The sequence below is a fragment of the Fonsecaea pedrosoi genome, assembly GCF_000835455.1.
Source record: "Fonsecaea pedrosoi CBS 271.37 unplaced genomic scaffold supercont1.3, whole genome shotgun sequence".
NCBI classification, from domain to species: Eukaryota; Fungi; Ascomycota; class Eurotiomycetes; order Chaetothyriales; family Herpotrichiellaceae; genus Fonsecaea; species Fonsecaea pedrosoi.
In genome coordinates this window covers 376,190-403,902 of record NW_013550613.1, presented here as the reverse complement: position 1 = coordinate 403,902, position 27,713 = coordinate 376,190, and the positions used below count along the sequence as shown (strand labels likewise).

Below are 27,713 nucleotides of genomic sequence, written 5' to 3'. Positions count from 1 at the left end.
ATGAAGGTGTAACGTCCAGTTGGAGATGAGAGAAGCTTTCTTACTTACTTCCTGCGCCATCCCTCCAAAGTACAGAAATGTCTTGAGGATGACGTAGAGAAATAACGAAAGGGGATGAAGATTATTCACATTTTAATCGGGGCTGGCCGCTGGCTTACGAGGACTTCCGAGGTATTTGATACGGGGTGGTGGTGATGATGATGATGGTCGTGGGTGGTTCACTAGGGGGGTGAGACTGTGTGTTGCATACACAACAGAGGAGAGATCTCTCCACGGTCACCAGTGCCGTCCATCGATCCGGAATGAACATATAATGGAACAGAACCCCCTGGTGTTTTATGAATCCAGAACAGAGACCAGGAAAGGGGGGCAGCGAAGAGAGAGATGGGGGAGAGAGACACATACCCGTTCAACAAACAGCTGTTGATCAATATATCATACCATACCGTAGCCTGCCATACCATACTTTATATATGTACCTCTTACCTCTTACCTCTTACCTCTTACCTCTTACCTCTTACCTCTTACCTCTTACCTCTTACCTCTTACCTCTTACCTCTTTAATCCTTACGAATCACAATCACAATCATAATCACAGTCATAATCATAATTACATACCATACCGTACCTTGGAATTACTAGAGGAAGAAGAGATCATATCCTGTCCTGTGCTGTCCTGTCCTGTCCTGTCCTGTAATGTAATGCTCTTTCTGTAAGCAATACTCACTCACTCACTGTTACCTACTGGAAAACTACCAGGTCTACGTCTGGGCCTAGGTGCTGAGAGCAGCGCAGGAGCTGTTGATCATTGATCTTGCCATGTGGTGATCAGAACCAAGATGATTGAAAAAACATATTTCTTGGAAACATAGTAAACAAGGTTGTGTACAGTTGGTCCGCTTGCAGTGGTGCCAATTACCACAGTCTGAAGCATAACACACGGCATGGCTCAGGAGTCTCGCTTCTGTGTCTGTTTCCCCCCCTCCTCCTTGCTTCTTGTGGTGGCTAACGCGACCTGTTCGGCCACTCCACCGGCTTCTCCCACGCTTGCAGGCTTCGTCTCCCGTCTCCATCTCTCGTCGATGTTCTCGCCTAGAGATAGGCCCAATGCAGCGCTGGTATTCAATGATGGGATGGTTTCAGGCACCAGCTGCACAGTTGCCTCTGCCTTGGCTTCCTCTCCACTGGCATGCCGGGTAGGTGTGCTTGTACCCGCAGAAGAATGTGAGAGTGGCTCCAGCTCACCGGGTTCCGCTGAGAAAGGCCGGTGCGGATCAGTGATGATATGCCCGTACTCGCTCGCAGATGTTGACGATCCATCATCCTCCCTTTCCTTTCCTTTCTTGGGTGTACCCAGCTTCGTTCCTTGCGGGCTCTCTGTCAGCGGGCCATCAACGACCTTCGCCGTCGCCGCACCCTCGTCGGCCGAGTCGACATCGAAATCAATGTTGAACATCCGATCGAGCTCGCCTCGATACTTTGCTTTCCTCAATTCCTCGCCCAACGCGCCATCTCCCTCCTCTTCGTCTTCCTCTTCGCCATCCTCGCTTCCGTCGAAGAATCGGTCGCTCCACCTTGCACTATCCTGTCTGACAAGCCGCGACAGGGCTGCTTTGCTGGAGTTCATGCCGCTATAGCTACTCTCACCCGTGGCACTAATCCGGGAGACCAGCTCCGCTACATCGTCCCGAGACTCGCGGATCTCGGACTCGGTACGTCTCGATGCATGCCTGGTGGGAGTGACCTGCTTGTCGCGATCACGCACTTTCCATGCCGTGTGCAACTTCTGAAGATCCGCATGCATATCCGCAACTTCGGTTGGGCTCGCCTCTGTGATTCTGATATTATCAGTCGTTTTCGCCTTCTTTTCGTTGTCACCGCCAACCTCCTGGATCTCTTTGTCCTCGGGCAAGTCTCGTTGACCCCGAACACTCTCTCCCTCCCTTTGCTCTCTGGGAACAAGTTCGTCTCGTCCGACTGCTCTTTCCACGTTTTCTTCGTCTTCGTCCCTGGTCCTCGCCGCCGCCGTGTACCCGAAATGCGTATCACACATGTGTCGCACCACTGGCCATCCGTACGCATTAGCAAACATCCGCCGGACCACCATGTTGTTGTGCGCATCAGGTTCTAGTCGCACCAGAACTTTACGCCACGACAGATCTTTATGGTACGCACGAGCAATCTTCTCCTCAATCTTCATACCACCCACTTCAACATGAGATTGGTACGGGGTCGAATTTGCAGTCATCGTGGTGTCTATAGAGTGTCCTGAGGCAGGACGGCGGGGATCCGAGGGCGAACCCGGGGCAGATGAGAGCTGAGTTGACGAGGATTGAGATGCGAGATTAGAGGCAGAGCGCCTGATTCCAAAAGTTCGCTGGCGTTTTGCTGGCGGCGGCGGAATATCTTGTGGATGATACACACGATCATGAAAGATTGTCCTTGGTCTGGCAGCAGGGTCTAGGATGAAGTCCTTGGGAGGTAGCGGTGGGTTAAGGAGATCTCCTGCCGATTCAAAAAAGGTCGTTTTGGGAGGCGTTTCGACTTCCCCTGTGCCACCCTCTTGGGAACTGTTGGTGTACAGTGATGCGCCTCGGACGGGAGCCTTGACAGGGGTTCCATTGCTTTCCGCTTCCGGAATTTCTTGTGATGCTTGCCCAGAGTCTGGTGGTTCTTCCTGGTGGTACATGGTCTGTCCTCGCCGATAGATTTTCTGCGTCTTCCTCGGACTCTTGGGCGGACTACCTGGGGGTGACTTTCGCTGGCCTGCTTGCGGCTTGAAAAAGTTCAATAGTTCTGTCCACAAATTCGGCGCAGCTGTCGGCCTGACATCTGTTGGGCTTGTCGGTTGTTCTGAAGATATCCTCCCTTTCCTCTCCAGAAATTGACTCTCTTCGGGTTCTGTTGCTCGCTGGTCGTGGTCAAAGCCTTCGCTAGTCTCTGCTTGCGGAACTTTCGATTCAGGATCCGGGGTCGACTTGCCTGACTTGGGGCTGCTCACGTCCTCGCCGCTGTCGCTAAACAAGTTGTTCCAGGTGAGCGCCTTTCTAGGGTCGCTGGCATTTTGGCCTGTCATTTCAGCCCAACCCCATCCCACCATCGTCCCTACCAAGCCGCTTTCCCGCCTGGCTTTCTCCACGCGACCCAGACCTCGCCAGTCCAGGAACAGCAGGCAGGACGTTCTCAACGGCACGATCCCGTCGTTGACCACGTTCGAATAGACGGTGCGATTTCGGAACTTCTTCAATGCCACGTGTGCTGGTCCTGTCGGTAAGATCCTCAGCAAAGGCTTTGCTCCAGGATCAGACTCCTTGTCCGGACCTCCTTTGTTAGAGTCATTCGTAAATCCGGCCACCATGGCTCCCCAGCCGCTCTTCGCCAACGTCGGCGGCCTCCACGTCAAGCCCAGATCCTGGCCCGTCCTTCCCACCAAGCCAAAATCTAGCGCAAACTTTACATATACAGGGTTCTCATTGCTTAAACCCAAGAACGGTGTTGCCATTGCGACAAAATTGATCGGTTTGATCAGGTTGAAGAATTCGGGAGAGTGCTTTTGGATGTACGCGATGGCGTAAGTTTGTATTAATCCGCCCAGACTGTGACTGATGAAACTTATGGACGTGATGCGGTACGGGAGATTATGAGCTCTGTGATTCTCGTCTTTGATAATGCTGCTGTTTTTATGCGCCGGCTGCGTGCTATTTGCATCTTGCGGCTTGGGTTTGTTCGACAATGACGAGGCCAGAGATTGTGAGAGGGACTTTCCCATGGACGACTTTATTGGCAGATAGGGTTGGTCCGGATAGGTAATAGACAGGACGTATTTGGCGAAACGTTTGCCGAGATACTGGATCCCTCTTTCGGTCTTCGTGGTGTTGCCGGTGAACCCTCGTACGTAGATTTCTTCTTCGTCTTCCTCGTCTTCCTCCTCCCCAACCTCGTTGACGACATTAGAGGTGGCGGCTTCAGGGGGGCTATCACCGACACTCGTGATGTCCGGCATCGATTTTGATCGCTGTCCCAGAACATCTCTTCCGAACTCGTTCTCCCTTGTCGCATGTCGTGCCCTGATCTCAGCCCGCCTTCTTTTCGCGTCTTCCTTTGCCTGCCTCGCAGCCGTATCAATGCTTTCCTTCATGAACAGCATATCTGCGCCCACATTACTGTGGATACCGTGGGTGAGGAGCACGAGGTGGATCTTCTTCTGCTTCTTTTGCGTTTTGTCTGGTTTCGCGCCGGCATCTCTCTTGTCGCCATGTTGAGGTCCCTGTTCCACCCTGACTTTGGCTTGCCCATCGACTTCTTCCTCCCATTCAGGAAATGGAGGCGTGTTCCAGAGGCTGTGGGTGTCATCTACCACCAGTCTGACCGCCTTAGAGAAGACGCCTTTCGGATGCTGCGGGGTGTTGGCTTTTTGCGAACGAGCACGTTGATGATCTTCGAGTCGACCAGGAGCGCCTTGGCCCGATCCAATGACACCGTGAAACCCCAGTTCTACCGACTTCTCATCACGTCCAACAAGGACCTCATACTCAACACTGGCCGTCTTGGAGAAGATGACCTGCGAAGCAATTTCGATGATCCAGGTGAAGCTCTTTCTCTCGTTTGTCCCCCTGTCCCCGCGCCTCACGTCTAGGCTTTGTCTCTGAGCATCTTCCCGGACATATTCGGGGACAGTGAGTTTCGCATTCCATTGTCCGCCCGCCTTCAATTGCGGCTCAAAATCAGGTGTGCCTTCGGTGCTTGCAGCCTCATGTTTTTTGTACGGGTCGAACGTGGACGGATAGCACGCCACATATAGAGTGTATGGTCCATGCAAGTAGGCGGCGCGAAGAGGCGCGGCGACCGTGTTCTTGATCTTCACATGCAAATGTGTGGGGGGCGGAAGGATGCGGTCGAGGCTGGGAGTGTAGGTTATGGTATATCTGCAACAGCGATATGTTAGCAGACAGCCATTCAGACACAGGATGGTCGGCCACGTACCTTACAACCTCACCAACCCGAACAGCGCCAGTCTGATGGAGCAGGAGCATGGTTCTGGAGGTAGCCCTACATGCCGCAGCTTTCACCCGCACACAGTTAAGGCTCGAGATATGTTCTCATGTCTTTTGAACTATTCTGAACGGGTTGGAGGGGACGGATTATTGGTGTAAAACGCGGGGACAGCTCTCAGCTGCATGATCTTTGACGACTGAGGCTCCGTATAGCGTTCCCTGGACTCGCCATCATGTCCATGACATGAGAAAACAATGGACCGGGTGGAGGGTGTAGACCTAAGTAGGGAATGGTAGGGCTCCCTGCAGTCGGGATGCAATGGGTATGACACAACTTTATGGAGCATGGCACAACACGGCTTGACGGGCTTGCGGGCATACCGAGTACGCAGGCAGAGGCTGCAGCCCTCAACGGACGGCACCCAAACGGCCAGTAGTGAATAAGTTTAGTCACGCGCCCACCCGCGCTCGCGTGCACGTTGGACGGGGCCAAATTATACCGCCTGACCACCTAATTAATGAACGGAGCATTATGCATACTACTTCGTACCTCGATTTTACCAAGATACTCTTAGAATCTTGTCAATATTGCCATCTACATATATGAGAACGACGAACCAATGGCCCTCCTCCACGATACATTCAAGCCTCAGCCCATACGCCTTCTTAGCCTGTCAGGACCGTTCGTTCCGTCGGTTCAATCTTTTGATAGCTTCGCCGCAGCTCATGTGCTCCTCTCGGCCGTGGCCAAAAAAAATCGTCAAAAGAAACCCGGCCTCTAGACTCCAGGCACCTTCGGCGAACAAAACTCGACGCTATGGTTGATGGAACAGCGGTGCTTCGATCGCAGGAAGCTAACCTGAATCACCAGCAGCATCTGTCGCTCACCCATCGATTGAGAGCACTCTTCAGTGATAACAGGTATAGTTCGGGGAAGACACCTTCCCAATGCTCCAAGTTTTATTCACAAACATATTTATAGACCTGGTCGCCCGTATATCGTGTATCCCAGAACATGCAAGTGCGCCGGGCGACCTCAAGCGCAGACATCACTGTGTACAATAGAATTCATAGTCTTGCCTTTAGCATCTCGTTAGGTGTAATTAGAGGATCGTAGGCTCGAATTCCCAGCGTGTCCTGTGGTACAGTCGCAGTATGGTACCGCAAGCCAGCGGTGTCGACCATATCGGGGGTCAGCTCTTCCACCTTGGAAGCACCAATAAGCCTCATGTTCATCACCATTTCGTCTTTTAGTAGTTGCATGGCACGATCAACACCGGGTAATCCATAGGCGGACATGGCGAAGAGGAATGGTCGGCCAATGCCAACACCTTTGGCACCCAGGCACAAAGCCTTGATGATGTCAGTTGCTCGGCGAACACCACCGTCGATGAAGATCTCGATCTTGTCCTGCAGACCTCTCTCTCGTAGAACAGGCATGACTTCGGCGAGAACCTCAACGCCCGAGCGAGCGAAATCCAACTGGCGACCGCCGTGGTTGGAAAGGACAACACCGTGGACGCCAACCTCAATGGCCTTGAGCACATCCTCTACACGCTGGACACCCTTGAGAATGATGGGCATCTTCGTGATACTCAAGAACCACGGAATGTCTTTCCAACTTAGGCTGGGATCAATAAAGCTCGAAATGGCTCTGGCGGCACCTTGGGATCGATCAACGTTCTCGCCGCTCGTTTTTTGGACATTGGATCCGGTATCGTCAAACTTGCTGCGCATGTCCTTCTCTCGTCTGCCCAGTTGGGGAGCATCGACCGTGATGAAGAGACCTTTGCAGCCTCGTGCTTCGGCGTGCTGGACGATCTTCTTTGTGATCGACCTGTCTTTGTTGACGTACAGCTGAAGCCATTGACATTGGTCACCTTCCCGAGCATCACAGATTTCGTCGAAACTGCAGGAAGCCAGGGTAGGAATCATTTGGATGACGTTGTGCTTCTTTGCTCCTCTTGTGAGAACAACCTCTCCCTCGGGATTGCCCAACTTCCCCAGTGCAGTTGCAGTGACATAAAAGGGAATATCGCATTTTGTCCCGAGCATGGTCGTACTGATATCCACGTTTTCCACGTCAATCAGAATCCTTGGTCTGAACCAGATCTTGTGGAAGGCGGAATGGTTTTCTCTCATGGTGATCTCGTCGTCGGCACCGGAGCTGTAGTATGCCCAGGCTGGTCTCTTCATCACCTGTCTGGCGACGCTCTCAAAATCCATGAGATTGTAACATGCTTCAAGAGGTGGCATGTTCTTGATGCGCTCTTGTCTTGCCTTCTCCTCTGGGCTCTCCTCCTTTTCTTCTTGCTGGACAGTCTCCATGTTCACAGGTCCGAGATGTTTCTCTTGAGGTAGGTACTTGTCCAACGTATCGGGAGGATGGATGGGGTCGAATTCCTCGGTGGCATCTTTGCCAGCGTACTTGAGAATGATCTTGGAACCACCGGGGTGCTCTGGACACAAATTAGCCAGACTGTTGGTTGGGATCCGGATGTGTTGACGGCACACCTGGTAGGAACTCTGTCACATCATAGGCTTTTCCATGGACAATTACCCAACATGAATCTTTGGAATTGTGTTTGGCCACCTCTTCTCCAGTGAGGGTACCCACGTCGGGTCTTTCGCCTTCATCACGATTCATCTTGGGCTTGATCCGGGAGTAGAGGTTGTCTCTCAGGGTCGGGTTCAGAGGCAGGAGATTCCGGAGGACGAGGCGAAGGTGAAGAGAAGAAGACAATGGCGAAAGCAATCACGACAAGGAGGCCAAAGAGGAGTATAAATGCTGGAGCCAAACTGTGGAATTGAAGAGTCTGTCCACGCACGCCACGGACAAATTTCCTGGGGAAAGTGTAATGGTCAGCCATTTGGCCGATTTGGCCGGCGATTGGTGCGAGATGCTATCAAAGAAGCTCTACTGGTAGAAGTCCATTCTGGGGCATGGCCGGGTATGCATGGCCGAGGCGGGGACAAGATCGATCTGTGTGATGACGGTGTTCCCGCCGCCTCGACCGCCGACCCTCTCTTTTCAACTTGAGCTTGACTCGCCTGTTCAGTTGTCATATTTTGTACAGCGTGGCCGGGGATGAAGAAGTGCCGGTGTCCACAAGACCAAGTCCAGCATCATCCTCATTATTCGCCCACATTCGCCACCGTCGCCCCATGTCGTTGTCTGCGACCTGCCTTCCAGCATTCCGCCAACTGACCAAGTGGGGAGTCTGCTTGTGAAGCCGTGATTGGTCTTCGTTCCCTCGAAATCTCCTCTCTCCCTGTTTGCTAAAGAGACAACAGTCATTGGGCCATGAACAACAGGCGCAAGTCTGTACTACCCCGCAAAACCCAAACCACCAAGTCGTCCTCTAGTATCGGCCAGTTCTTCCATCCACTACCATCACGACAGCATGGACTTCTACATCCTTGGCGCGTCCTCTTCTCGCTTCGATGCTTCAGGGCGGTTGTCATCGGTGCAAGGGTCTGCTGTCTGTTGCAACCAGACATCATGCTGTACCTCGTATTCCTCCTAAAATGCTGTCACTGTTTTGCGTCGGTGCGACGATCACTCGATTGGCCAACCCCGTCCAAAAGCTTTGCACTGGGTAGGGATGAGGTTGTTGACGAGTTCAAACAATGCAACCCTCCTTGAATGGAGTGGTCCAACATAAGCTGCGCGCTCCCCGCGGATTGTTCGCTGTGTTCTCACTGTCACTCTTCTCGGTTCGTCTGCGTGCCTATGATTAAAAGATGGCGGAACCCTCTGAAAAGGAAATTGTTTCACACGATGAGTCTTCGGCCTCGCGTTACGATGCCTCTGGCACGAACCGTGACATTGACCCCGAGAAGCTCAACGACCCCAAAATGCAGAAATTGGCTGGCGAAATCACTTACGACGATGAGACAGACCCAGTGAATAGACAGCACAATCCTCTCGCCCAAAAGCTGCGCTCGCGGCACATGCAGATGATCGCGATTGGTAACATTACTCCTTCTGCACACCACGCAAAGCTTGTCCATGCTAAGACATTGTCAAGGCGGCTCGATCGGCGCGGGTCTATTCGTGGGTTCCGGAAGTGCGTTACACAAGGGTGGTCCTGGGAGTGTGCTCCTGGGGTTCATAATCATCGGCTTCATGCTGCTCTGTACAATGCAGGCGCTTGGCGAATTGGCCAGTATGGCCTGGAAGCCCATCTTACTTCTTGAACATTGGTCCTGACGATTGTGCACAGTTCTGTACCCTGTGAATGGCGCTTTTTACACCTACATTGTTCGATTCGTCGACCCATCCCTCGGGTTTGCAGTGGGTTGGGTAAGTGCTCGTATGTCGATAGGACCATCTGAATGCTGACCACTGGTCAGGACTACGCCATCGGCTGGCTTACTGTCTTGCCCTTTGAACTTACCGCGGCGTCAATCACGATCGAGTACTGGAGGGATGACATCCACGTCAGCGTTTGGATCACCGTTTTCTTGGTATTCCTGTGTCTGGTCCAGATATTCGGCGTTCTCGGCTACGGTGAGGTGGAATTTGTGCTGGCCATGATCAAAATCACTGCTTGCATAGGTTTTATCATCTTCGGCATTGTGGTTGACTGTGGCGGCGTCTCTTCCGATGATCGTGGCTACATTGGTGCTCGATATTGGCATAATCCTGGCGCTTTTCAGAATGGATTCAAAGGCTTCTGCACGTATGTGTTACTCAACACCACGACTGAATCAGGCTGACCTCGTCAGTGTATTTGTCACAGCAGCTTTTGCTTTCGGTGGCACCGAGCTCGTTGGGTTGGCGGCTGCAGAAGCAGCTGATCCTCATCGCTCCCTTCCTAAAGCGACTCGACAAGTCTTTTGGCGAATTGCGACTTTCTACGTCCTTTCTCTTTTCATTGTCGGCCTTATCGTGCCATCGGACAGCCCAGACCTTCTGGGAGCCAGCGGTGCCAATACCAAGGCCTCTCCCTTTGTCCTGGCCATCAAGTACGCAGGTGTCAAAGGGTTACCATCTGTGATGAACGCGGTCATCACCATCTCGGTCATTAGTGTCGCCAACAGCTGCACTTACGGCTCCTCGCGCACCATGCAGGCTCTCGCGGCCAGAGGAATGGGACCGAAGTTTTTGATGTATGTCGATCGGAAGGGAAGACCACTCTGGTGTGTCGTGATCCAGCTGTTGTTCGGGTGCCTCGCGTACATTGGTGAGGCCAATGCTTCCGACACCATCTTCACGTGGTTGTTGTCCCTGTCCGGTCTGAGCTTTTTCTTCCTGTGGATGAGCATCAATCTCTCGCATATTCGTGAGTGCATTTCCGTTTGCCATTTGAGTGCCCGGCGCTAACATCTTGCAGGGTTTCGACACGGATGGTAATCTTTCAGGGTTCGACTCTAGTTTGTGGGAGAGATGCTAACTTCGTGACAGGTATGCCCACGGCTTCACGAAACACCAACTGCCCTATCAGGCGGCCTTTGGCATCTGGGGATCCTACATTGGATTTTCGCTCAACGCCCTGGCTATCATTGCAACATTCTACACTTCGCTGTTCCCGCTCGGATCGGACCCCGACGCAGAGGTGTTCTTTGAGAATTTCCTCGCCGCCCCAATCGTCATCGCTCTGTTCATCGGGTGGAAAGTTTACTCCCGCGACTGGAAGCTCTTCATCCGTGCCGATGAGATGGACGTCACGATGGGTATAAGGCGAGGGAGTCTCGAGATCGCGGCCGAAAAGGGACGTAGCGGGTGGAGAAAGGCACTCCGGGTGTTTATTTGACGGTCAGGCGGGCTTGGGAATGAGATGGGCGTCTTATGGAGAAAGGAGAAGCAGAAGAAGAAGAAGAAGAAGAAGCAGACAGCACGGGATTGCAACCCACCCGACGTCTTGTACCATACATATCATTCATTACCTTTCTGTCTTGTATGGAACGTACCTAGTACCCGCGATCAAGGTCGTACTCAACATCGCTGGAATGCTCGGACTGGGTCAGGGCTATGAGACCAACCGAAATGGGATTTGTTTTTTGTTTTTCATAAGGGTCAGGATGTCAGTCAACATTATTTGTGCCATTGCGTGTGTCGTCCTTCACATCCAATGTGTTTGCCTAACGGTCGTAGGTAGGCGATGGCTTACGCTTTGCCGATCCTGGATAATTGATACCCAAGTTCCTGACCAGTCTGCTGCGGCCATTGCGCCCCACCAAATACCAGCCTCAGTCTTCGGCGGGTTCTCCGTCTTCGCTATTCTGCGCTTTCCAGAGACCCTACCAAGTGTCTAGACTGACCCCTTGGTATTTGGGGTCACTGCAAGTCCAGATCTGCAAGCGTCCTCTAGCAGGACGATACCCACAGTCATGCATCTCGCAGATGCCATCGGGTGGGTTTGGCCTTGAGAGCTTGGCCTCTCCTTCCCGTGAAAGTAGGTATACTTCCAGCAGTTGTCACAGATGTAAGAGGTGTACTGCAGCCCCTTTACACACTTGTACCTGTACCAGAGTCTGGGGTTCTACCTGCGACAGTCCTTGTTGGAGCACTCTGTGGGCCTGGGTGCGCCCGCCATCTGCAGCAACTGAGAGGGTTGAGCTGCGTGAACTTCTTTGTCGGCCACTCAGGATGCTCATCCTCCTCCCCCAGAAATAGCATCAAGTCGATGCATCACTGCGTCGGATGGCTACCCTGTTGATTCTCTCAGGTCCGCACGAGGATGGTATGGACGGCCTCCTCGAGCGTGACGTCCGGCTTCAGCGTTGCCTCTCCGTCAAGGATAGCCACAATATGAAGGTTGGGTTTGGCACCCTCCTTGCTGATCGTTGGTCTCATGGCCCCATTATCTGTCGTCAACTTGCGAGCCACAACCTTTTGGCAGCGCTCTAATCGACCCTGAAGACCTAATGTACCTGTTGACCACCCAACCCTATATGGGCCTCATCTCGTCGTTGTTGTCGATGGCGGGGCCCGTAACAACATCGACATAGACACCCCATAGGGTCACATCCTTACCACTGGATGGGCAGCAGCTGAAGCTCGTTCTGGCTCAACGGACTCCCTAGCACCAACTTAACTACTTCTCGTACAGCGTTCTCCAACATCGGCAGTACCACCTCTACCGAGATCTAGCGGAGAAGTTGCCACAAGGCAGCTGTCAATGGCTTCTCAGTCTTTTGATATGTGGAGAGAGCCTCCCACGAGATCGCGTTGACTCGCTGCTTGAGACGGTGTGACAATCGTTTTCAAGCGTTGCCGATAGCAATCCTTACGTCGGCTCTTCTCCTCAGCTGACGAGGCTGCCAGCTCAAGGGCAACACTGCAACCGTCCAGCCACGGACCGAGTTCCTCATAGTTGTCTATTCTAGCCTCTACCTCATTGTCGGCATCCGGCTTGGAGGCCTTCAGGGGGATCAAACTCCTCTTCTTCATCATCATCATCATCATCATCATCATCATCATCATCATCATCATCATCATCATCATCATCATCATCATCATCATCATCATCATCATCATCATCTTCATCTTCATCTTCTTCTTCTTCTTCTTCTTCTTCTTCTTCTTCTTCCTCGCTCTCTTCCTCCTCCTCATTGTCAGGTATGGGCTTATCTGCCTTGGCTTTTCCCTTGGGGCTTTCCTTTGCTTTCCCCTTGCGTTTGCCCTTGCCCTTGGCGTCCTCTGACTCGTCATCTTCTGAGGAGTCCACCAGTCCACTACATATCTTGCCCTCTTGTGAGGTCTAGTAACGGTGGCCTCCTCGGCAGCAGGTCGCTTCGTGACAGGCAGGCTGGAGGGCGGTGGAAGGATAGAGGAAAGGTTGGCGTCCTTCTCACCGAAAGGTTTATGCCACGAGGACGGGAGAGTCGATCGAGAAGACATGATTAACAAGGTAGGCTCCGAAAGTTGATTGTTACGAAGAGAGAAAGAGAGAGGAGGGTGAGAAAGGGGAGAGAGCAATCAGGAAAGTTTCCACCACAGGTCCCCTCTCCAGCGAGCCAGCGGCTCGTGCATTAGACGTAAAGCGACCCCTTGATTTCTCACGATCTATCTGAAATACGACTCATTACAGGTACACATCTTATCCGGTAGACTTCGGGGAAATCTCAAGTTCTCCCAAGAAGATTTGGCTTTTCAAGAGAATGGAACACTGCCAATAGCACCTACTCCTAGAGTGAGCACCTGATCCATCATGAAGAAGGAAATGAATCGTGTCGAATGGTGAGTTGAAGGTACATAAACTAAACTAGAGAGTAGGTTCTAGAGTTGTCAGTCATTGGCTACATCCACCCTGACCATTTACCAAGCTAATCCTAAAAGGGACTTGCGGTAAAAATCCTCTGCACCACAACTGCCATGGTATCTGGGAAATTAATTTGAACCAGTACGCACTGATGCGCGGAAGGCCAGATGAGTTCAACCACTACTCTGTGTACACAAGCAACTCATGTAGAGAGTGCAGAGTGTACACCTGGCCGAAGCCTCCTGCAGGAAAATGGATTCGTTGAGCAAGGGACTTCCTCGGACGACGAAGTCGAGCCACACCCTTTGGGAGTGAGACCGTCCGGAAATGCACTCACGTCTGATCAGAATGCTCAGGAGTCGATGGGCGGCTTCAGATTCCTACCAGACGGCCTACTTGTGACGCTGCTCGAGTTTCTTGACGCGCGGGCGCTCCTCAACCTGGGCGCAACGTGTCGCGGGTTCTACGCATACTGCACTTACGACCAGCTGTGGCGAGACGTGGCGGTCAACGAGACGAACGAGCGCTTTGAGTGGCGCGGGAGCTGGCGAGCATCTCTCCTGCGGCTGCCACCGACAACACGGCTTGCAAAGGTGGACTGCCGATACGTGTTTTCCGACGCACTCTATCGGCCGTTCCAATGCTCCCGCACACCGTTGGGCCCCTACGTATCCAACATTCCGCTCCAAAACGAGATTCCACGACTGAAGGACGTGTCGCCCGAAGAGTTCAACGATTCATGGGTCGGCAGACCATTCATCCTGACGGCACCGGTAAAGAAATGGAGGGCGTTTGAGACGTGGGACCTGCAGTATCTACTCGCAGAGTATGGGCATGTGTCATTTCGTTGCGAGGCAGTGGATTGGCCGCTGACGACCTACGTCGAGTACATGGAGAGTTCCCAAGATGAATCGCCACTGTACCTTTTTGATCGGGCATTTGTGGAAAAGATGGGGTTGCAGGATGCGTACGAACCCCCGGAGGCGTTCCAAGAAGACTTTTTCACCCTCCTCAAGGACCAGAGACCTGATCGACGCTGGTTGATTATTGGACCTGAACGAAGTGGAAGCACGTTTCACAAAGACCCGAACGCCACGAGCGCCTGGAACGCCATCATTCGAGGCTCGAAATACTGGATTATGTTTCCGAGCTCTATCCTTCCTCCAGGCGTCTATATGTCCCAAGATCAAAGCGAGGTGACTTCGCCGCTGAGCATAGCTGAGTGGCTTCTATCATACCACGCCGAAGCTCGGGCGATGAGTGGCTGTTTGGAGGGTATCTGTCGGGAAGGCGAGGTCCTACATGTACCCTCGGGTTGGTGGCATTTGGTAGTCAACCTTGAGCCAGCCATTGCCATCACTCAGAACTTCGTCCCCAGAGCTCACGTCCCATCAACGATTCGCTTCCTTAGAGACAGGGCAGATCAAGTTTCTGGATTTAGTGACAAAGTCGCAGACCCTTATGCCCTCTTTATGGAACGTTTGAAGGAAACAGACCCTGATCTGGTGGTTTCTCTCGACGACTCCCGTAAGCGCAAATGGGAGGAGGTCGTCGCCGGTGATGAGGAGGCCAATGGAGAGCAGCAAGGGTTCAGCTTTGGATTTAGCGATGACCTAGATGAGGCTGAAGAACCTTCTGATTCTTCCGGCCTGTGACCTCAATGACATGCTGCCGATCTGGTGGGCGAGGTCCGGTAACTGAAAGCCCAGAATCCAATAAATGCGCCCACTGCTACCGCCAGCATCACGAATCCGTTGTAGGTCATGAACAGAAGCCTCGAGTCAATTAGTGGGAGTCGACATGCATGGAGTGGGGTCAGTCATACATGATAAAGAAGCTGTAGAACACCTGCAAGGCATACAGACCAGCTCTGGTTATCGTTCCCTGCCTCTCTGTCGCCTCGTGCGATCCCGACCCTGCAAGCAGTGAGCTTGATTCCGCAGGTGTACCTTGGATGTCTCAGTGACGGCGTAGGATAGTGTCCAGAAGGGCCACGTACTCGTGTTAAAAGTATTTATTCTGGCATTGAAGCTCTCGTCATATCTCCTGCTTATTTCCCGGACACACTCGTAGCCAGCTGTAAGAAGGGCGATGGTCACCAGGGAGAGGAAGAGCGACATGGGCCCTGTGACTCTCCACGACTCGAAGACGATACAAAGGCCTTTGACCTGCCAATTGAAGAGCATCTGACTTGTCAGAGCGATGCTCCTAGCATAACCATTTGGTGACTCACATTCATGGAGCATTGCCCGTCGTGCATACCGCCATGGTCCATACCGCCGTGATCCATACCACTATGGTCCATTTCGCCGAATTACTTGTTCAAACGTGACGAGAAAAGGGCAGGAGTTGGGAGATGTTGAGGGTGATGTTCGGTGTGATGCTCAGAGTGATGCAAGGTGTGCAAGTTCCTCTGCGGAAAGACGCGGTACTTCCCCAGCGTGCCTAGTTAATAGCGCGTTAGCCACTCTGGAATTTCCTGCGCCCCTCTCACCACTTTCGAGCAACTCACAACACCACTAACAAAAACCTGGCTCACGATGGCTGAGAATATCCCTCCTGGTTCAGGCTCTGCGCCAAAGCCTACAGCAGGCAACGACCGGCCAGGATTACCTTGTAAGTGTCAAAGAACGAAGCAGATCCACGTCCTGCTTCCCCGTGCCGCCTTGATTCTGACAGGACAGACTACGAGAAATTGAGGCGCGATCTACGGGACACCCTACAGAAGAAGCGACTCCTGGATCGGAACCTGGTGGGTTTTGAATTCTCGCACAGAGGTTTGGAGCCATGCTAACAGCTCAGGCTGCTATAGAGGACCAGATCTACCGGCAAGAGACCGCATACCTCGAAGAAACCGCAATCGCAGGGAACATTGTCAAAGGTTTCGACAACTACATCAAGGCATCTGCAGTGTCGGCAGCAGCCAGTTCAGCGGGCGGGACAGTCTCAGGCAGCGCAGTTGGCGGCGGCTTAGGGGCAGGGCGTCGAAAAGCGGTTGTGAACGACACAGACCGGATATTTTCCAAGAGCTCAGTATCCTACATGAGAGATTCGGATTCCCCGAGTAGCGCTACGAGTACGCCCAACCATGCAGCCACTCCGACCGGTAGCTTTACCGCAGAAAAGACAGGGGACAAGAAGAAGAAAAAGAGCGCAGCCGCCAACGAAGAAGACACCGATGGACGAACCACCAAACGCCAGAAGATATCTTTTGGAGGTGGACGCAAGAACCATGATGATTGAGAGGGCCTGGATGGTGCCGTCGCTGTCAACCAGACTCCAGACACTTCGAAGCACACCCACGGGCCTTGTTGGAGACTCGTTATTGGGGATGACACAGGCCGGGAAAGTTCCAATTGCGGGTGCCTCGGCTATCCGTCTCGGACTCTTGCAACCTTGGAACTTTTCATCATCTTCCTGACCGCATATCAGCATCATCTTTGGAATTGTTCAATGCTTCCTCGACGAGTATTCGGCATCAGCAGGCCTTCGTATCTTGAACTGTGCAACCGGGCTCTCTCGCAAAATCATTCGGTCAACATGCCACGTCTTTCGCCCGCCTCAGCGGTATGTTCTAGGCACTGGGCAATTTTCTTAGACTGATTGTCGATCTAGAAAGCCATTGATCGCTTGAGATCCTACAAATCTCCAGACACAGTATGGCCCGTAATGCCGCTCTCGCGCAAGGCAGCCGTCCTGCTCCTGCTCTTTGCGGATCCCAATGGGGAGCTGAGAGTAGTCATCACCATGCGTGCAAATACCCTGAGCTCATATTCCGGTCAGGCCGCTTTACCTGGCGGTAAAGCTGAAGAGGGCGAGACTGCCTTTGAATGTGCAAGGCGTGAGGCTTCGGAAGAGATAGGTCTTCCTAGGCGTGCGTCAGCTCTGCCACGCCCCTTCAGAGTCGAGCATTTGTGTGAAATGGCAACAAATTTGAGCAAGAACGCACTTGTGGTTCGCCCATGCATCGCATTTCTCCATTCTTATGACCCCGAGACGGGAGAAGATGCCAACGTGGCAGAGAAGCTACTACCAAGATTGGACGCGAGAGAGGTGGCGGCGGTATTTTCGGCGCCTTTCAGAAACTTCTTGTATATGGAAGATCTGCCCAACCAACCCAACCTTCCCGGCAAACCTAGTGATTGGTACAAGGGAAGCTGGACAGACTGGCACGAGAGTCGATGGCGCATGCACAATTTCTTTGTTCCCATCACCAACCAGATCGTCTCCAAGCCGAAAAGAAACGAAGATCAAAAGGCCGTGGCAAGCCACCTGGACAAATATTCCAGGTACCGGGTGTTTGGCATGACCGCCAGGATTCTTGTCGACGCTGCGCGCAACGCATATGATCAAGAACCTACCTTTGAGCACAACTCTCACTTCGGAGACGAGGAAATGATTGTTCGACTAAAGGCAGCCGGCTTCTTGGGTGAGATTAGAAAGCCGGGTGCTGAGTTGACAAAGCAGGACTTGATCAAAGCTGCAAATCTCTGAGTGCGCAGCGCTCCAGATTCCAGTGAAACTTCACCCTCACGGTGGTGCCGATCTCCAAAGAATGTGGGCACCAACTCAAAACTTTCGTGACGGCTGCATCTGTATATGCCAGCGTTGGCGGGAGCATCGCGCACAATGGACTCTATTGAGCACGGACCAATTTATTCGACGCTGCTGAAAACGGATCTTCTTTGTTCGGCGTTGTGGGGTATCGATTGCGTCGCCGCTGGTGAATCTTCAGTCATGCTGTCGAACGAAAGTCGATGGTTCTGCTACAGGATCCTCGCTTGCACTAGAACGAGGGTGTCTCCAGCATTCCGATATCTGGTCATAATGAACCCGCTCCCCAGATCGTCCCATCCATTGCGGCTGACCTCTCCACCTCCGTCGAAGGCTCTTCTAGGACTACAAAAGCAGGGCTTAGAGTTGTCGGTCTCTCCTCCACCCAACAGTCTCCTACCAACCTCGAATCATGCATCTGGGAGATCGACACCCTCGGATCGGGACAAACCATTGCCACTTGAACCGTTTGAGGGGAGGAGGAGGTCATCCAGTGTGTATAGCACTGATACTACAATCACCAACATCATTCACATGTACGGCGGAGGGTATCTTGAGTTAGACGACCTTCCACCTTTGCCAATACTTCATCACCCACAAGCCTATCGAGACACCGTTGCGCCTCTTCTGATCAGGCGGCTGAGCTTGGGCCACAGCCCCTCGCCACCGGTTAAAGATGCGCCACGGGAGGCAGTCTCGATCTCGTCACTTAGATCTGCTGCTAGCCATACTCACGTCGTCTCAAGCAACAAGGCAGCCCCCTCCTTTACTGAGTTTTCCCGTCAGCTCCAACAACGCAGGAACGAATTGGTTTCACCGCTTTCGGTCTCTTCGGCTGAGATACATCGTCAAGCGGCATATGATCAATTGGCTCCACCCTCTCCACACGTCTCGCTTGTTGAACAATGCGTATCCCTCTCCCAAACCCCGCCCTTACCCGATGCGATGTCTGGAACGATATCTGATACCGACGGTTCTGACCTCCTCTCACCTCCCTTGGGCCTGAGTAGCTCGAGCCTTCCAAGCCCACCATACGATGATTGGGAAAAGCCCGCCGAATTTGACCCTGCTCGGCACCATGATCCTTTTGAAGACCAGTCTCAGCTGCACTCTGGAAAGAGCTGGTCACAAAACTGGTTAGAGGATGGCTTCGTCGACCAGAGTCCCAAAGCATCGCCACTTGAACTACAGCCCAGGAAGAGCTTCCGACTCAGAAAGAGCTCGAGTGAGAAGGAACGTGAGAGAGTGATGTCGTACGCCGAAACCAAGTACCCGGCGATGAAAAGAGATGGTACTGAGCGGAAGACGCCACGTACTAGCAGTGCGAGATCCAGCCTTCAACATAACGTGACTCATTTACTCAGGTCTCTGTCGCGGAAGGGGCCTCTGGAAGGCAAAGAGAGCCATAGGCGGGAGAGTCCACCACGAGAAAGGCAGTTGGCTATTCCTGCAACCCCATACCAAGTATACGGTGCAGAGGTCTTCTCGAGCAAACTGCAGAAGAGGCAACAAAAAGAAGCGCGAGAAGCTCAGCGGACACGCCAAAGGGGGAAAACCATCAGCCTCGTTACAGCGTACCAGAACAGTCAAAGTCAGATTGTCGGAGTCCTTGAAGGGGCAAAACGCAAACTGAGGCGGAAGTCGTCGCAGAAGAGACAGCGCAAGTTGAAGGACAGTATCATCATCGTTGGGCCAATTGCAGTCATTGGAGCTGTCACTGCTACGGAACAACCTGCAGTGGACAGCGAAGAGTCGTGGATTTGAAGGTGACAATGTCCTCTGCCGCAGAGATGAAACCTAATTGCCGAAAATGCTAGAAGCGTGGTCCAATAGAGGTATATAGAAAGACGATAGAAGGTGGAAAGGCCAGACTCAGCCTCGTCATTGTTCACATGGTGACACAGTGATACGATTCTCCAATTCTGCAGTCAGCAATTGACCAGAGCCGCAGCTACCCCGCACAGTGGTTGCATACACGCAGGGTCACAGTAGTGCGCAGTCTACGAGGTACTGCGTCGAAGCTGTCACCAACCTCCCCTGCTGCTCAATCCCTTGTGTCATAAGCCGTCGTCTCTCGTTTGACCTGTTTACCAAATTCCTATGATAGCTACACCTCCTTGATATCGTACTCTCCGCTCCGGTTAGTTTTTTGCCCCAACCTACAACAATGGGGGGCGAGACATCTACTCGCGCTACCTCGTCGTACCCAAGACTCAGCGCTCATCCTGTTGGACAAAAGATCCAAAGCATCTATACTGACCGCTTACGACAATTCACATCCGGTGGCCAATACGAAAAGGAGAATCTTCTCTCCAAGCTCTATCACAATGCCTGCGATGACGAAGACCATGTCAAGCTCTCGGTCTACTCTCCACCCAATCTCACCAGACCGACTTTTCACGATGCCACTTCTCACACCTTTCGCCCAACACATCGCGGCGAATCCTTCGGACCAGCTTGGTCTACCCATTGGTTCAAGATTCAACTCACCGTGCCTAAACACATGCGAGATGGAGAACATCTAGAGTTCCATTGGGACGCAGGCAATGAAGGCATGGTATGGACAGAGGATGGGAATCCTCTACAAGGCCTTACTGGTGGAGACCGGGTTGAATGGATTCTGCCCACGGCCTGGCGGGATGGCAAAGAGCACATCTTCTACATAGAGATGGCGTGCAACGGAATGTTTGGCAACGCTCCAGGGGGTGACAGTATCCAACCCCCAGATCCAAACAAACACTACACACTTTGGAAGGCGCAGATTGTGGACGTCAACCTTGCCGCTCGTCAGCTGTACATCGACTTTTGGATCATCGGCGACGCTGCTCGGGAATTTCCTGGCGACAGCTGGGAAAAGCATGAAGCCCTGCAGATCTGCAATCAGATCATGGACACCTTCATAGCCGGTAATGGATCGGCTGCCTCGATTAAAGAGGCTCGCAAAATCGCCCAAAACTATATCGGCAAGAATGTCGATTCAGCCAAGGTCTATGATTCGGACGAGAAGAGCATCGTGTACGGAATTGGACACTGTCACATTGATACGTGTTGGCTATGGCCGTGGGCCGAGACAAAGCGCAAAGTTGCCCGAAGCTGGTCCAACCAGTGTGACTTGATGGACCGATATCCGGAACACCGGTTTGCCTGCAGTCAAGCACAGCAGTACAAGTGGCTGAAGATGTATTACCCATACGTCTTCGACAGAGTCAAAGCCAAAGTCAAGGAAGGGAGATTTCATCCAATAGGTGGGAGCTGGGTCGAGCATGACACCAACATGCCCAGCGGTGAGTCCTTGGTCAGGCAATTCCTGTATGGCCAACGGTTCTTCGAGAGCAACTTTGGCGAAAGATGTCAAACCTTTTGGCTTCCCGACACTTTCGGCTATTCTGGCCAGCTCCCACAGATATGCCGCCTCGCTGGAATGACGCGGTTCTTCACCCAGAAACTCAGTTGGAACAATATCAACAACTTCCCGCACACCACATTCAACTGGGTGAGTTTAGACGGTAGTCAAGTCATCTGCCACATGGCTCCCAGTGAGACGTACACGGCAGATGCTCACTTTGGAGACGTCAGACGGAGCGTCACTCAACACAAAAGCATGGACCAGGACAACACATCCTTGCTCGTCTTTGGCAAGGGGGATGGAGGAGGTGGACCCACCTGGTCAATGCTGGAGAAGCTGAGGAGATGCCGTGGTCTGAGCGACACGGTCGGACTACTGCCCCGAGTGCACATGGGAAACACCGTGGACGATTTTTATGCAAACATAGAGAAGAAAGTGGCAGAAGGCACCGAGCTCGTTACATGGTACGGCGAGCTTTACTTTGAACTGCACCGAGGCACGTACACGACACAAGCCAACAACAAGCTCAATAACCGGAAGCAGGAAATTATGTTACACGACGTCGAATATCTGGCAACTTTGGCGAGTCTGAAGAGCAAGAGCTACAAATACCCCAAGAAGGAGATCGATGAGATGTGGGAGAATGTGCTCCTTTGCCAGTTCCACGACTGCTTGCCTGGCAGCTCCATTGAGATGTGCTATGATGACTCGGACAGACTTTACGCCCACAATGCGAAAGTGGGAGAAAAGGTAAAGGAAGAGGCACTCACGGTCCTGGGCTTGTCTCAGCACCTTAAAGCTAACGCCGAGCTTGCGGCCTTCAACACTACCCCCTGGAAACGATCGGAGCTGGCCAGGATCCCACATGCCAATGCGAAGTCTCAAGAGCAGATGTATACCTATGTATCTGGCGGGCCGGGTGTTTGTAAGACGCATGCTGCTTCGGCGATCCAATCGACAGCGTCCATTGAAGAAGTGCGGAAGGGTGTCTTTGTCTTGAAGAACAGCATATTCCAGGCAGAGGTGGAGGCAGGCTGCATCACGTCATTGATTGACCTGAGAGCCAACAGAGAGGTGATTGCTAAGGGAGGCAAGGGGAATCAGCTAGTGATATTCGATGACAAGCCTCTGTACTGGCAAGCCTGGGATGTGGAGGTTTTCCATCTCGACTCTAGAAAAGAGCTCAAATCGGACGCATCAGAGATTGTCGAACGTGGCCCGTACAGGGTGAGCGTGGCCACCAAGACACAGGTGAGTAAAGACAGCTGGGTCAAGACCACCATCAGCCTCGACGCTTGCGACAGCCAAACCCAGGCCGGGTACCTATTGGTTGAAGCCGAAGTGGAATGGCATGAGAACATGAAATTCTTAAAGGTAGAATTTCCCGTGGATGTGGTCAACACGGAAGCAAACTACGAGACGCAATACGGAATCATTCGCCGCCCGACACACTACAACACAAGGTAAGGATCCCTATTGCTCCATGGACCGTCCGAATGCTGACGATGCTAGTTGGGATATGGCCAAGTTCGAGGTGTGCTGCCATAAATTTGCTGATCTTTCAGAGGCCAATTATGGTGTGTCGATCCTGAACGACTCCAAATACGGCTTTGCGACCTGCGGCAACCTTATGCGTCTATCACTGTTGCGGGCCCCCAAAGCACCTGATGCACACGCCGATATGGGCCGTCACCACATCAAGTGGGCAATCATGCCTCACCAAGGCGCGCTGAGCAGCGACACTGTCCGAGCGGCCTACAACTTCAACCATCCAATGACGTTGGTGTCGGTCGTGGACGACAGGCCTCCTAAGGAGTTGTTCAACGCCGTGGGTCTCACCGGCGCGCCATCACTGATCCTGGACTGCGTCAAGCGTGGAGAAGACGACGAAGACGTCTCCCGAGGCGAGCTCACCCAGCGAAAGGGACAGAGCGTGATACTGAGGATTTACGAGAGCATGGGCGGAAAGAGTCGCGGAGTGATTGAAACGACTCTGCCAGTGAAGAAGGTGTTCGAAACCAACGTGCTGGAGGACGACGGCAAGCAGCTGGACATGTCCGGGAAGAACAAGATCAGTATCCCGATTGAACTGCGCGCGTTCGAGGTCAAGACATTCAGGTTGCAGCTGTAGTTGTTTTCGACCAGGCATGTTAACAGGATGATGCAGGCGTCTTGGGGACTTGCCAAAAGTATCAATATATCGCTCTCGTTTTCCGCGTCTTTCGGAGTCCCATGCATTGTAATAGTAAAGGGGCCACCATCTACCATTCCCCACAGTGTACCAGGTAGACAATCGGGATGGAGGGAGGTGTGGAAGGTGGAAATTGGCTTTCCGTGGCGCTAGATCGGCTGTGTTGTGCGTGGCAAGGCTGAAGCAGTGCTTTTATGTTTAGCGAACGTGAGTTTCCTTGACGTTCTTCCTGCAATTTCGGTGCCGGTAGATATGGGGACGGACGGAAGCCGGGGGAGAAGATGGTGGTCGAAGTGTGATGGTGGTGATGGTTGCGAGAGGTCGGAGGTGGGAATAGGCGAGCGAGGATGTTGGGCCATCTGCCATCTGCCATTTGCCATTTGCCATTTGCCATCTGGCTCTCAGAAGCCCGGATGGACCAGTCCAGCGGGATCGTGTTGGCCTGGAGCCCCGGCACTCTGTATCCCTGTCGCCAAAGCGGCCGTCAGCGGCCCAGCAGCGCAGTCACTGGAGGGTTGAATTTAGCTCCAGATTCGCTAAGCAAATCAGACAAATTTCCTCGCCAGTCGCTCCCCTTTGGCGCCTTTGTTTCCTCGCCTGCGGTGCCTGCGCGCCCCGTGGCACCAACCTGCGACCCTGTCAAGAAAAAAAAGGACCCCCATGTTGGTCGGGTTTCCATGACCATTCACCATTCACCAATGCGTACATAACAACAATGCTTCAGCTTACTCGTATTCCCAACCTGCGATTCGGCGCGACCCAAAACTATGCTTAGTCCTTGCTTCTACGTCTTTTGTTTATCCCTGTGCTCCGACCCGTACAACCAACCGCCGCCTACTACCACTGCGACACCAACACCACACGCACTCGTCCTGCCTCCCCTTTCCCTATCCTTGTCCCTATCAGCAGCCACCATATCTTGACACCTACGGTCGATGGTTCTAATCAGCGCAGCCTTCATCTAATAAGATTGGATTTCCTGGCCTTTCGCTGAATTGCCTCAGTCTGCTCAACCCGAGGTGCTTGTCCCCCACAAGTTCCGGCGAGTTGCAGATCTCGCCGAGCCCGCACCCGCTACTTCTTCGATGGACACTGAAACGTCCAACGTGGCTTGAATCGCCGCTCGACCCCGCGATACTTCGAGACAACAAGCAATCATCGGCCTGATCGTTCCGTCCGTCCTGGCATTTGCTTCGAGCCCGATTCCCTGGGTTCTGAATAGCCTCCTTAGTCCGCCATGTCGGCCATCAGCATTGGGGACACTGTCATGGTCCCCGGCGACATGCATGGTGTCGTCAAATTCATCGGCCCTGTCACTGGGAAAAAGGGAATATTTGCGGGCGTACAACTTGCGACAGAATATGCGCCTCGCGGCAAAAACTCCGGCGAGGTGGATGGAAAATACTACTTCAGAACCACGATCCCGGGCTCGGGCATATTTCTACCCTTGGAGAAGGCCGTGAAGAAACCCGGCAGTGCTGGCAGTGCAGGATCGGGATTGGGGCTCAGTGGTGTTAGAGCAAGTCCTGGCCCGGGCACACCCACCAACAGACTTGCCAGCTTCAATCAGGGTGGGCGGACCCCCGGCGTGACCACGGGTCTTGTCAAACCCAGCTTCAGTCAGTCCATAGGTCCCGGTGGATTGAGATCATCAGGTGCCGCCAGCCCGGCACTCAAACCACCCCTCAGAAGAGAATCACTACCGCGACCCTCGAGTCCGCTGCGAAAAGTCAATACCCCGACACCCAGGACGCTGGCCACACCCAAGACACGACCCAGCGGTATTGGTCTGGCAAAGAGCACAAATGGAGGAGGCCCCGGCGGGCCTTACGCAAAAGCCAGCCAGCAACGCGGTGTCAACAACTTCAGCCAGAGCCTGAGACAGGGCAGCTCGACTGCATCTGCAAGTCCCTCGTTAGGCCCCGAGTCAAGTTTTGATGAAATCCCCGAACAAGAGGCGGAATCCACACCGACACCGACACCCAATTTCAGCCGGAAGACGGCCGAAAGCAACGTGGAAAAGTACGAGACCAAGATTCGCGAATTGAATGAAGAATTGGAAAACGCGAAACGCCAAATACATGACCAAGGCACGAGTTTTGCCGAAATGGAACGGAACTTCAACGAGATACAAAAACTCCTTCCTGGACTGGAAGAAGATCAGCAGGCCGAGAAGAGGGCCCGGGAGGATGATGAAGACGACCTCCCCCGTGACGTTGTTTCCCTAAGAGAAGCCCTCCGGGAGAAGAATGAGAAGATCAAATTGCTCACGGCGGAATTTGATGCCAACCGTGCTGATTTCCGCTCGACGATCGATACGTTGGAGATGGCGAGTACCGAAACCGAACGTGTCTACGAGAAGAGAGTAGATGAGTTGCTCGAAGAAGTGAGAAATCTACAGGATCGAAGTGAGGATGTCGAGACCGTCGCACAGCAACTTAAGCAGTTGGAAGAGCTTGTGCAGGAGCTTGAAGAAGGCCTCGAGGATGCAAGGCGCGGCGAGGCTGAGGCGCGTGGCGAGGTGGAATTCTTGAGAGGCGAGGTCGAGAGATCGAGAAGCGAGTTGAGGAGGGAGAAGGAGAGGATGAAGACGGAAGAGCAGCTAAATGGTGGTGGTGGCTACTTGTCTTCGTCCAAAGTCCAAGAGCTCGAAGCACAATTAACCGCAAAGGATGATGAAATAAGGGGATTGAAAGCCATTATTCAAAATTTGAATGCTACCAGCCCTAAACGACCAAACGGCATTGCGGTGGCCAACGGACATCAAAGGAAAGATTCGTCCCCTGTTGGCGATGGCGGAGAAGATGCTTTGCAACAACAAATTCGCGATCTTGAGGTTCTTTTACAACAAAAGAGTGCTCATGAGGAAGAACTTGTGCAAGAAGTCAGACAGCTACGGAATAGCGTCACACTTTCAAAGTTCCCTATGCCTATGGGCGGAGCTGCGTTTGGCATCCATACAGGTATGCGCACTGGGCACTCTAGGAGCAACAGCGAGGAACTGGATCGCAAGCACCTCAGCACCGGTACCATTGGAAGCCAGCGGACGGTTGTCCTCGGGCCAGTGAAACGAAACGGAACCAGTGGTCATGAGCGACAAGACAGTCAAACAACGGGCCAGGAAGCCTGGCACGACGCTCCCTCGGGGATAGCGTCGCCAGTGAGACAACGTCTCGATTATGACACTGGCGTCAGGGAACGAGAGAGGTCTGACGATGGCGTAACGGATGTGTCGACATCTGAAAGCGCAGTTTTATGGTGCGAGATTTGTGAAGAAGGGGGGCATGATATTTTGACCTGTGGAAACATGTTTGGCCCAGGCAAGAAGACTACGACCGACGTCGATTCGTCTGATATGGACGACAAAAATGGCAGAGGCGTTGGTCTCGAGGGCCATCTCGGAGATGATGAAGAGCATGTCGACCATGCTGGACAGATGCTGGCAGTGACAGCAGGACCACGGGATCCAGATCGACCAGCGCCCCTTATGAGTCGAAAGTCGACGAACAACACCATAACCTCAACATCCGACGTCAGCCCCAACCCGCCGCCTACAGAAGATCTACCCTCTCCACCAGTTACATCGGATGCCCCAGAATCTCCCAGTGTGAGAATGGCAAATCCTCCGCTTCCCGCTCCATCCACACCCACGGCTGCTCCAGTCCAAGCACCAGCCAAACTTATAGAGGGAACAGGTGCACAAGCCGGCATGCTAGCTGGACGGACGACAGGTGTCATCGACCCGGAGAAGTGGTGTGCGTTGTGTGAGCGTGACGGGCACGAAAGCGTCGACTGTCCCGTTGAAGAGGCCTTCTAGGGGGGAGATCTCTCTTTTGAAAACCTGAGATGCGGATACGAAAAACCAATATTTAATCAGGGGCGTCCGGTCGAGAATAGAGGTTGGGTGGGGGTCTTTGGGGGCCTACCCAGCTACGTCCTATATGGGGCAAGAGAAGAGGGTTTTGTCAGTCGACAATGGCTTTTCCCATGATGTCTAGTGGGGAGGGGAGAATCAACGATTACGGGAAGTCATAGCGGCTTGCTGGACTGACTGATTGACTGACTGGATGGATGAGGGAAAAGGGGAAGAACCCGAGCAGGATGACCCAGGGGAAAAGGAAAAAAGAGGGGGTCACTGCTCGGCTTGCTTCTGAGTTGATGTGTTCATACTGGGGACGGTAGGTAGTTACGTGTAGATAATCCTTGCTTTTTGATTTCTGTTTGTTATCTTTGCCGGCGATCGACTGAATGTATTGTATGTATATTTATCAAAATTTATATCTAATTTGGTTGCTGCCTCTTTTCCCCCCTCTTTTTTCATACAAGAGTGTAGTAAGTTTTCTCGAGTGCGAACATTCGCAAATAAGGGGCGACGTCGCACGATAGGACTGTGGGGGGGCTCCTTGATCACATAGTAA

The 27,713-nt window shown here is 52.9% G+C and overlaps 9 protein-coding genes across 9 annotated transcripts; 7 read left to right on the top strand and 2 right to left on the bottom strand.

Moving 5' to 3' along the window:
* Nucleotides 1-949: 949 nt before the first annotated feature.
* Nucleotides 950-5,033, bottom strand: Z517_04013 (uncharacterized protein; the record flags this gene model as incomplete). Its single annotated transcript, XM_013429344.1, has 2 exons — nt 950-4,925; nt 4,984-5,033. 2 exons carry the CDS (start codon nt 5,031-5,033, stop codon nt 950-952), a joined length of 4,026 nt encoding a protein of 1,341 aa, XP_013284798.1.
* A 1,029-nt stretch (nt 5,034-6,062) lies between these two features.
* On the bottom strand, nt 6,063-7,641 carry Z517_04012 (uncharacterized protein; the record flags this gene model as incomplete). The annotated part of the gene is made up of 2 exons (XM_013429343.1): nt 6,063-7,453; nt 7,509-7,641. 2 exons carry the CDS (start codon nt 7,639-7,641, stop codon nt 6,063-6,065), a joined length of 1,524 nt encoding a protein of 507 aa, XP_013284797.1.
* A 1,097-nt stretch (nt 7,642-8,738) lies between these two features.
* On the top strand, nt 8,739-10,753 carry Z517_04011 (uncharacterized protein; the record flags this gene model as incomplete). The annotated part of the gene is made up of 6 exons (XM_013429342.1): nt 8,739-8,967; nt 9,026-9,163; nt 9,221-9,300; nt 9,351-9,679; nt 9,726-10,286; nt 10,405-10,753. The coding sequence occupies 6 exons, from the start codon at nt 8,739-8,741 to the stop codon at nt 10,751-10,753; spliced, it is 1,686 nt and encodes a 561-aa protein (XP_013284796.1).
* A 2,618-nt stretch (nt 10,754-13,371) lies between these two features.
* Z517_04010 (uncharacterized protein) lies at nt 13,372-14,859 on the top strand (the record flags this gene model as incomplete). Its single annotated transcript, XM_013429341.1, has 1 exon — nt 13,372-14,859. One exon carries the CDS (start codon nt 13,372-13,374, stop codon nt 14,857-14,859), a length of 1,488 nt encoding a protein of 495 aa, XP_013284795.1.
* An 885-nt stretch (nt 14,860-15,744) lies between these two features.
* Nucleotides 15,745-16,447, top strand: Z517_04009 (uncharacterized protein; the record flags this gene model as incomplete). The annotated part of the gene is made up of 3 exons (XM_013429340.1): nt 15,745-15,820; nt 15,889-15,956; nt 16,007-16,447. The coding sequence occupies 3 exons, from the start codon at nt 15,745-15,747 to the stop codon at nt 16,445-16,447; spliced, it is 585 nt and encodes a 194-aa protein (XP_013284794.1).
* Nucleotides 16,448-16,744: 297 nt separating this feature from the next.
* Nucleotides 16,745-17,698, top strand: Z517_04008 (uncharacterized protein; the record flags this gene model as incomplete). The annotated part of the gene is made up of 2 exons (XM_013429339.1): nt 16,745-16,771; nt 16,820-17,698. The coding sequence occupies 2 exons, from the start codon at nt 16,745-16,747 to the stop codon at nt 17,696-17,698; spliced, it is 906 nt and encodes a 301-aa protein (XP_013284793.1).
* Nucleotides 17,699-17,833: 135 nt separating this feature from the next.
* Z517_04007 (uncharacterized protein) lies at nt 17,834-19,522 on the top strand (the record flags this gene model as incomplete). The annotated part of the gene is made up of 1 exon (XM_013429338.1): nt 17,834-19,522. One exon carries the CDS (start codon nt 17,834-17,836, stop codon nt 19,520-19,522), a length of 1,689 nt encoding a protein of 562 aa, XP_013284792.1.
* Nucleotides 19,523-19,925: 403 nt separating this feature from the next.
* Nucleotides 19,926-23,235, top strand: Z517_04006 (uncharacterized protein; the record flags this gene model as incomplete). Its single annotated transcript, XM_013429337.1, has 2 exons — nt 19,926-22,567; nt 22,617-23,235. The coding sequence occupies 2 exons, from the start codon at nt 19,926-19,928 to the stop codon at nt 23,233-23,235; spliced, it is 3,261 nt and encodes a 1,086-aa protein (XP_013284791.1).
* A 1,297-nt stretch (nt 23,236-24,532) lies between these two features.
* Nucleotides 24,533-27,112, top strand: Z517_04005 (uncharacterized protein; the record flags this gene model as incomplete). The annotated part of the gene is made up of 1 exon (XM_013429336.1): nt 24,533-27,112. The coding sequence occupies one exon, from the start codon at nt 24,533-24,535 to the stop codon at nt 27,110-27,112; it is 2,580 nt and encodes an 859-aa protein (XP_013284790.1).
* Between the last annotated feature and the right edge of the window lie 601 nt (nt 27,113-27,713).